This window comes from Synchiropus splendidus, chromosome 3, assembly GCF_027744825.2.
Source record: "Synchiropus splendidus isolate RoL2022-P1 chromosome 3, RoL_Sspl_1.0, whole genome shotgun sequence".
Classification (NCBI taxonomy): domain Eukaryota; kingdom Metazoa; phylum Chordata; class Actinopteri; order Syngnathiformes; family Callionymidae; genus Synchiropus; species Synchiropus splendidus.
This window is the reverse complement of record NC_071336.1, coordinates 14,193,762-14,204,286: the sequence shown is the minus strand read 5'-3', so window position 1 is coordinate 14,204,286 and position 10,525 is coordinate 14,193,762. Positions and strand designations below refer to the sequence as shown.

The 10,525-nt window shown below is 40.4% G+C and overlaps 1 protein-coding gene across 1 annotated transcript in view; it reads right to left on the bottom strand.

The window, feature by feature from the left end:
* Positions 1 to 7,485: 7,485 nt before the first annotated feature.
* The window catches only part of LOC128755760 (cytochrome P450 26B1), a 60,300-nt gene continuing 57,260 nt past the window's right edge, over positions 7,486 to 10,525 (bottom strand). The window contains exon 7 of the mRNA XM_053859731.1: positions 7,486 to 10,120. Coding sequence (XP_053715706.1) covers positions 9,728 to 10,120 — 393 coding nt within the window. The 3' untranslated portion in view covers positions 7,486 to 9,727. The remainder of the gene's footprint in view (positions 10,121 to 10,525) is intronic.

Sequence of the window (10,525 nt, the reverse complement as noted above, 5' to 3'; positions counted from 1 at the left end):
TGAGCAAACCATTGATATTTTGAATTGCAGCATGTGCAACGAAAAACACGCCCCGCAGGACACTCTGGTTTCCTCCCACAGTCCACAAATGTAAAGGTATTAGCAAAAGATAATGAATGAATTATATAAATAGTACGACCTAAAGCGAGGGTGAGCAAGAGGCTGCGTGCACCGGTAACAAGATTTACAGCATCTTAAGAATGCGAAAATGTACCGTACTTGTTCTCCAAATTGAAGCCTTCTCCACCTTCATCGATCTTAATCATTGACCATACTCAGACCTTTTCATATCTTGCTTTATGACAACCATGAATCTCAACGTTTTTTCACCTTGTACACTCATGTCTGGCATTCTTCGTCCAACTTGTCCATGTCTGTCTTCTTTACAGATGAAGGAGGAACAGCAATGAAACATATACTGTTGAAATAGGCTGACTAACCTTGAGCTTCGACATTTGAGTTCATCTGAGTTGAAATAAAACAGAACACTTACAGAAGGAGCACTGGTAATAGAGCAATAACACTTTAATAATTGAAAAAGAAATGGTATGTTGTCTCACTCACCAGTTCAAAGTACTCAATTCTAATATACTTGATTCAGGGTGTTTTTGAAAATGAGTCAGACATAGACAACATTGTTTCACTGCATGCAAAGGACACAATGACATTGTGGCACATCAATTGAATTATATCATGTCATAAAAAATGTGGCTCTGTAGATATACAATAACTCTCATGACACTCAAAAGGCAAATATAAACTGTGTTTGACGTTGGAATCTAAGAGATTGTGAACTAGTACAAGCACATTTTCTAATGCGCAATTTAAGATGTTAGATGTTTCTGCAGTGAGTTGCGGGTGTGCAATTTCCTCTCAAACGCAGTTCCATGTCTTCGTGCGAAAACATCTTCGAGCTCACCGTGGGAATTCATAACACATCCTCAACATCACATCTACATCTACCACACATATAACAATGATGTGTCATCAATTTCAGACCCAGTCTTCAGCACTTATTCACTTTCTGACACAAATGTATTCGCGAAGAAGTGTGATCTCCGATGCAAACACAGCAACTCACATGCACACATGACCTTTTGCCATTTGGATTCGGAGACAGATTCTTCTTGCAGACCACAGGATGATCATTTGAAAAATCTGGAGACGTCTTCTCCACAAGGGATGGATTTTGTTCCTGCGCTAATCAGCTGAAAGGCTTCATTTCTGTTTTGTTGGTGATTAAAAACATACTGCGTGTCTATTCATCCCATCCCTTTCCCTCTTCCCTCGCTGAATTTCCTCGATTATTTAATCTCTTCAAGCAGTTTTCATGAAGCAGCCTGATGTACACAGCTGCTCTTAAATGGTAGATTTGCTGCATGTTAACATGGAGGAAAACACATTCAAACTCAAGCTAAAAATAAAGATGACATATTTTTAAGGTGGAAAAAATTCCCAGTTAGTTAAGAGTTCAAGTAGTTTGACCAAGAATTTTGCTGCCTTTATTTTAACCATAGAGTATGTCGATATAATGTTGGTTTAATAGTGGGTTTTTGGTGCATTTTGTGATCTTGTCTGGTTGACCCACATGTCACGTGACTGTGGTGCGTGTGTGAATGTTGTGGGTGCATGCCGGTGTGTTTGCCAAAGGCACACCTGCTCACAATTTCACACCATGTCTTAAGCATCTGGTAACCTCTGGATGGCCAGCACGGTCACAACACAGGCCAAAAAAGGGAAATCTGACTTTCTAAATTGATACTAAAACTGAAATGTGTGAGGTGCTTGACACAAGGCTTCCCAAGGAATGAGTACACATGCAGTTTGTTTTTCCAGTTCCGACACGATGCTTCCAATCTCACTGTGAGCGTTACAGACAGGGACAAATCTGAATGATCACAGTAGCAGGCAGGAGTTTTCAAATGAGAAAAGATTTGTTACGAGGCTCAGTGTACATTCTGGATTCCATAAAGGTTTTCATGATAAAGAAAATATGTTTTCTGAATGCAGTCTACATGTTTGTCAACCACTTATTCCTGCTGTAACAGTGAGCGTTGTGCGAGCTGCGCCGCTGCCTGAAATATTTGAGTCTAATGCAAACTGAGTGTAAAATGAGTCGCTTTAGATGGCAATCTTTCCAACTGGGCCAGATGTTTTTCCAATTGCTGAGCAAACTTTCTTTCAACCTATTACTGCTTTGTTTTCTTTGGATGGACTCTTCAAGATCAGATTATTGTTTACTAAGATTTGTTCACACACACAACAGACCAGTATTATTTGTAGTTCGATCGGAATTCCCGGCTGAGTTTAACATTAATTCAAAACCAATAGGGCGAAAGCATTACATGTTGAAGTAGAAGAAGTATGGAGTATATTTTAAAAGCATGTCATTGAATTATGTTTTGGTCTTTTTACTAGTGTTAAACCAAAACAGAATTTATCCAGCCACTTAATCGCGACTGACTTCACCATTCAAAATATCCCAAGTCTGTTGACAGCCACAAAAAGTTGCTAGGTGTCTTCACGAATACAGCAACAATTTCAAAATTGAATCATGGCCTCTATACTTTATTGGTACAACCAATACGCTTCGTTTTTAAAGGTCAATTGAAATGCAACAGAGGACTCCAACAATCTTTGGATTTATTTGCGTGTTTCTTTGTGTTTTGTTAGATGCTGGTCATGGCACATGAAAGGGCATCACTTTCAGGGACATCTTCCAACAAAAAAACAAAACTGAATCGGAAATTTACACAAAATAATTGAATATTAAACTGAAAGTGAACTTAGAAGGAACATTGAGATGTCATTAATTTACTGCACTTTTCCCCCCCCTAAAGGCGCCTGTGTCAAACTCAAGCCTGGGGTATAAGTCCCATCCCCCGAAGACCCTTCAATCCATTTACCTGGCTTGAGATTCAGTTAATTCCTTATTCTAAATCTTGATGCAGATGGAAGCGAAGGAGTGGGAAAGTGATGGCGTGAAAAACATGGATGCACAACAAATAAAAAATGAAATCATCCTGCGACTTGGACTGGATATGAAGATATGAAAAGCCTTTCCCAAGTACCTGACTAGTCTCACATTCTGTTTCTGATGGTAAAATACATTTTTAACGTTGCTTTAAATACATGTGTCGCACTGAGACAGCTCTGTTTGTGCATGCTTGGCAGGCAAGACTGATCTCACAGAGCAGAACTTCTTTCAGTAGTTACTCCTCTGGGCTCGCTTGAGATGAGCCAGGCAGACACAGCACCAATAAACAGTAATTGAAGCTCTGTTAACTTGGCCTATCCCATAATTCCCCCCAACTGGCTGGGACATGATCACCTACTCGGCTGCTGTTTTCCCATGTGGGTGCAGGCCACCACAAATGCAGGTTGCTGCCGATGCTCTCCCTAACTGTGCCTGCCTGACTTCCTCCACTCTCATTCAGGCTTGCTGGGAGACAGTATGCAGTTGCTTTGGCAGTGAACAATGATTGTAAAACAACATTTACACAAGTAGCACGACTCGCCCTTTCAATGGAGTAGTACTTGGCAACAACTGTCCGTACTTTGACTCAAATAAGAAAGTTGAGTATTGTACTCATCTTAACTGATCGACCAAGTAAAGTAGAGTTTTCAACATGCACAGTTTTCATTATCAATATCAACAATAATTCAGAAGGACTTTATCAACGTTGAGGAACAGGAAATTCATGATTTTATTGTAATTGATTTATGAAAATGTTCAAGTCGAATAGCTCCTTGTCTGTTTCTGCCTCCAGTCTTCATTACTCTGGGGGTCAATATAACACCTGAGGAGGCATGTTGCCTTGGTTCCTATCGCCTCTCACCGTCTTCCGGTCTCACAAGCTTTCAGCCAGTCATCCAGGTGATGAGATGCAGAGTCAGTGTGCTGCAGCCCAAGAGGACGGGCTGCATGGGAACTGTTCTCATCCCCTTTGAAGCGTCTTTTTATGTATTTTATTTTCTAAATGAACAACAGCACTGTTCCGTCACCCCCCTCGAGTTTGTATTTCTTTCATTTTGTTCTTCTTTTTTCCATTATAATTAGCTCCCCTCCAGCTCAACTTCAAACCTTGTGGTCGGAAAATCTTCATTCCAGTGATGGAGGATCGCAAAAGAAGAGGAGCGGGAAGAGAGAGAGAGAGAATAAAACCAAGAGGGAGGGAGGACAACTGAATGGAGCTATTGTTCCCTGATTGGAGCAGATAAGAGACCTAAAACCAGAGGGCAAGTGCAGTCAAAATACTCTGTCTATGAGGGACTCATTCATGGACACATGACGGATGAGTTTCCCTCTCAAAAATGTAGATGTTAACGTGTTGACAGAAGGGGCCTAGTCCCAGATCGAAAACATCTATTATTAAGTCTGGTTTATTATTTTATGACCAACCATCTCTTTTCAAAATTGTTCAAAACCAAACCACTAATATCTCTGGCATTGAAACATCTGTTTAGATTCCACCAAGGGCAAACACAGCCATTCAGTATATCCGGCACAAAGATGCATTGTGCACTGCAACATATACGCCAGTGTGTGTTTTGAACCACTGACTATTTCACCATGACAGAGGGTAAAATCCAGTGCAGAGAAGCCTACAAACACTGATATTATTGATCCACATTGATGGAGCCAAAAATATACTGTAGTCAATAGGACATCTGCACTGGCCATTACAAACTACAACATATACAGATGTAACCGACAAAGGGAACCTGAAACTAGTCTTGACATCATTAAGTATTCATAACTCCTCTGTTCTGGACACCTCACCTCCAGACCCTAAATAACAAATTTGGACAATATGTAATGAAGACATAGAGCATTTTTTATTGTTATTCATGTTGTCTTAATATCATGAATATCATCAATGAATGTGAGAATGTGAGTTTGCACCACACACAACACCACGTCAGTGGGCTTGTTTTGCCACACTTGTGAGCACCGAGTCTTGACAAGCCACCAGCTTGTGAGGACATTTTGCTTTATAAGGACATTTTGGCTTGTCCTCACAAGGTTCAGGGGGGTGAAACACAAGTGAAACTAGTTTATTGTAATTGGGTTTGATTCAGAGTCCTGGTGAAGGTCAGCCATTTGTTTTGGATGGTTAAGTTAAGGGCTACAGGCAGGGAAAAGCATTACGGCAATGAGAGGTCCCCACAAAAATATTGAGCTTGATTTATCCACCTCAGCAGCCAATTGAGCTCGAACAATTCTTCTTACATGCAGTTGTTTTCACTCCTATCAACTCCTAAATAATTTATTTCCTCAACATCTTGCCGCAGACGCCTGAATACATATCTGCTGCTGTGAACTTGTAATGTTGACTGTTCGTTAGAGCTGCGGATACATGATATATCAAACACACCAGTGCTGTAGCGTGAGCTTTTGCCAGACATGTTAACAAAAGTTGTCACATTTGATGTTTGAGCAAATAGTCATGACTGTTTCCGTAGTCATATAACTACATATAATTCCAGACTGTGTGCATTAAACCATTTTTTTTTTTCTGAGGAACTATGACATTCATGACAACTGCAGATCCAATTCTAGCTGCGATTCCTTGGGGAAAGACATGTTTAACTAGAAGTCGGTTGGTTTATTTTTCATCCAAATGTTTCCACAGCACACTTGGGCCTGGAGACTTGTGTTATTCATTATCGGATCACTCCTCATTTGAGTTCTTCACAATGAAGAAGACTGCTCATCTTTGAAGCATTTTCATGAGTCATAGGACATGGTGAGGATTAAATATGATCTCAGGGGAGAATCATATTCAGACTTCGCCAGCATCTGCCCTAACAGGTTTATAGAGTTGTCCCGCACCTGCTGAGTTTTATGTGTCATTACAAGTTCAGCAGAAGTTTATGATCCTGTTGATATGCACGCACCTGCGGTGTTTCCTCTTATCCATCTTCCCATCAGGACTCTCTGTAGAGGTTAAATTAGTTTGTTTTCATGAGTCATTCATTCATTCATTCATCCTTTCCTAATGCTTACCTCCTTTATTGGGCTGCTGGCTACATGTGGAGGACACATGAGGGACATGTGGGCATACTGCAAATGTGCCATGGGTCATGCAACATTGTATGTCATGTGATATGTATAAAATTGCATCTGTGATAACACTAAGTTTTGGGCACAATATGGTCCTTCCTCTTTGTACTTTTTTTACAAACATAAATGGACTCTGGCGAGTGTATCTGTGAGTTGCGGTCAGTCTATTTGTGCGTTGCGATGGACGGAGCATCATTGAATCATTCTGCGCTCCGTGGTGAGCAGGTGGTAGAAAATAAGTGGATTAAGGTTCTCTCACTATCAAGAGCAGCGGCTAAGTCTTGTTTAGTCTTTGCTTTAGTAGATGCAGACTCTTGCATAAAGTTGGCACGATTGGCCGGGTAAACTTTGCACGTTAACAACGTTCAAGTCACTCAGCCTCATTTTCAAAGAAAGCGTGTTGTTTGATCAAGAGAGGAGGAACAGGTGTATATATAGTTTCATGGGGAAACGTGCAAAGAAGAGTTCTATCCAAACATCTTGCGAGTTCAATCATCCCTTACACTTCAGCATGTGAGGTGCCATCATTCTCAACAAAAAAACTCTGTGACGGTGACTTGAACCTGAACAGTGGTTAGCTTTAGGTTGCTACTGTAAGATCAAGTTTCCTCACATCAGATCATTGACATCACTGGCATTTTATTGCATTATATCTATTGGTATAACACCGGCCAAGTCTCACATTTGAGCACTTTCATGTCAGAAGTTTGTTTTCATCAGCAGTCTCAGTGCTGGAGCCTGTTTTCAAAACTTGTCAGAAGTGATGTCGTGTATCCTCGCGCATTTTTAAGCCAGTAACTAAATCAGTGACCTTTCTACGACACAGACTGCACGACTGCATATTGACCAGCGGGGAAAACAAGATTTGCCTGTTTAATGCTGCTACAGTCATACAACTGCTACCATGCACCCTCCTGTTTTGAAGTTGAGTTATGTGAGGAAATGTAACGTCATGTTCCTCTTTCAATTTATTATTTTGTTGGAAAATGGTTTGTGTATTATGCCACAAAATTCTAACATCTATTTATTGACTTGTTGCAGACAGAAAAAGAACCAACCAATATATTTATCAATATTTTATTAATAATTTGTTTTGCATTTTATTGTCATTTATAAGTAGTTAGTGAGCTGATCTTGACAGTAGCAATGCTGACTTGACTATAATCTACATGTTGATGGAGTCTTCTGTTTGCCTGGATTTGTCATGATCTGTTTGTTAGCAAACATTGGCAAACCATCAAGAGAAAAACGCTGCTTGGCAGTGACTGCTTTCATTCAAAATTAATTTAGGTCTTCTCTTTTATCTTTTGAAAGACTTGGCACCTGATCTGGAAGATGAGATTTTGACAATCCAAAAGCCTTCAGGTATCAAATCGAATTCCTTTTAAATAGCACTGGAAATAAAACACGTCCTCGGATCCAGTCAGACAGCACAGTTTATTATGTGTATACACTGAACATCAACAATACCGAAAAGGAAAAGGAATGACCAGATATTCAAATTTGAACTAAATGAAAATTTGTATCTGCAAAAAGAAGTACAAATATGTACAGAATGACATCAGACATCACTTTGAGAGGGATCAGGAGGGGGAAGTGTAGTCACATGGCACTTAAAAAATAGATATACCTCGCAAGTGCTTTCTGTTTTACATAATTAATGTCAAATAAAATGCAGTAATACGTCTAAATAAGAAAACCCATAATAATTATTACAGTAATCAATCGACAATATTAACATTTAAACACTGTTTACAATATAACTGAAATACATAACATTCTAGGTACATCCATTATTTTCCAACGACCTTTTCATTTAGACTAAGAACTCAAAATCTGTAATAGAATAAAAAATAGCATTTCAAAACTCTTATGACAGCAATATTAATCATACAACACATTCATATTAGGTTATTAGTATGTGTCGGTAGCTGATATGACCCATGGCTTGATAAGGAAGTGAGACATAACCCTATTAATGCTCTTTTACGTTCACGTATAATTTGTTACCATAAATTACATATCTGTAATGTAGCCATGTAAATATTGCTATTTAGAACTATTGATGTATTCTAGAACTCTGAATGAGACACTGTACAAAGAAAAAGCAGCAAAAAAATATAACTCTTTTAATCTTTCACGGAGAATCAGTGGTGTTGTTGTTAGCGAGAGAGAACATTGTTGAGCACAAGCAGAGTCCACGTGACTGGACAACAACAGTGTCCAAAAAAAAAAAGTATCTGAGTTTGACCCTGCCCTCTCCTGAGTCCATGATGGTCCTCCTCTCATAACGCCGCGGAAGGTCGGCACAAACTTCCCCAACCTAGAATGGAATGGACAACAGGATTCCAATGGTACAATCACCTTCGATGATAATCTCTTCCAGCTGATAAAGTTGTTTGAACCATGACATTTTAGCTGATATGCATCCTGGTTTATTGTTCCTTGTTTAGAAGCAGCAAGAAAGAACATAACCTTCTTCAGGTAAGAAAATAGGCTGCTCCGAGGACAGAGAATACTTTCAACAGCACAAAAATATACAGAATGACAAGGCAACACTCAAGCAGCATTTACATAGGTTTCCTCCTTCACCCCTCTCCACCTTTCCCTGCATCTCTTCTTCATCTCACAATGACTTTGTATACTACACGTGTGGGTGAAGCAACTGTGGAATAGGTACAGTTGCTTTTTATTCAACAACAATTTGAAACCCTCCCGGACACGTTTTCAGATTTGAATCTCGGTGAAAACCTGTACTGACCCGTTTCTAGAAAGGAAGCCGATCTTTGATCTTCTGATGGATTTCAAAAGTAGTTTAGCATTTCTTGCTTTTCAAAAACAGGGTACAAACGTCTGTTTTATTCCTATGCATTATGACTGTTATTAACACAAAACAGGTGCAACACATTAGAAGGTGGATTTAGGATGTCCGTACTCTTCTCTGGTGAGTAGGGCACAAACGCAAAATGTAAATCGAGAATTCTGCTACAATATTGAGCAATGCTATGTGGAGGTTGTCAATGCGCCAACAAACACAGCTACGACCTGCCACGAGGGTTGGAGGGTTGATCTCTGCAAGTATAATGATGATCTCTGAAAGCATGTTCAGATTATTTCCAAAGTAGTGTTCAGCGACTCATTGCATCCACTATAAATTAAAGACATATTTTGCTGTTTTTGTTTCAGTTGTATCACCAATAGCTCTAAAAAGCCATAGAGATTGATGAACACATGACAGAACCATCCCTTACAGCCGTTTACTCGGACTATTCAAACGTCATCCTATCGCCCAATACCCTGTTTTATCCATCCATCTATACCTTTGGTTTCCACCAAAAGCAAACTTTCCAACTTTGTGCACAAACCCACAATCTTTTAACCAGTTTATATTACATAGCCATTTGTACATTTAGTTTCAATAATCCTCAAAAATACACAGAACAGAGCTTAATTAAGAACATTTTTGGCAGCTTCTTCCTCTCTTGAAGATAAGTCCCCACCATCATCTGTTCTAACAACAAATGAAGAGTCCTACGGCTGAGAAACCTTCAATGTGTTAGAATAAAGGTGGGGATGAAAAGGGTACATGTTCCTTCGTTCCTTCCTTCAGTCTTTCCCTAGAGATGTGTTTCATCATTACTCTTCTTTGTCTTAACTTCCTCAGACGGTTGCACCGAGCAGCTCTTCTGACTTGGCCATTATTTTGTTCTGGTTTGAGTCCAGACCGTAAAACTTGACCTTCAGTCCATCGACTGGGTGGACCACAGGTACTGTGATCATGCGAGGAAACTGCCGAGAGGCCAGCTCAAAGCGACTGGTGCAGGCCAACTCAATGGCCAGGATGCGCAGAAAAAGGGTTGCCAGCTGCTTCCCCAGGCAGGAGCGCACACCTCCACCGAAGGGCAAATAGTGGAAGCGTCCTTCTTTGTCTTCCCCTCGCTCCTGGCTGAAGCGGTCGGGATCAAAGGCATCCACATCTTTGAAGACAGACGACGTGTCATGGGTGTCCCGAATACTGTACATCACGCTCCAGCCCTTGGGAATCTGAACACCCTGAAGACAAAGATAGCAACAGTCAGTACGTTCTTACTCATCTCATTTCTTCCTGACCCTGGTCATTTTACTCAGCTCTGCCTGAGTAAATCTGACATTTGTGAATTGAGAGCAAGGAGACATTCACCATTTTTCCCTGGCGTCCATCCCGTGAGTCATGAGGTGAAGTTAACCGTACAATTATTGCATATTGATATTAGCCTCAAGTGGAGCAGCAGGGGTGGTATTGCAGTTGCACTACTGCACAGTTTTGTGTAGAAGAGAGTTTCATCTCGACCCTCACCCTCGTTCATTCTGACCCACCCCTCAGAATGGACGAGATCCCGGATTCCAGTGGCTGAAATGAATTTTCTCCCATGGGTGGCAGGCGTCTCCCTTAGAGACAGGGCGAGAAGTTCTGTCACT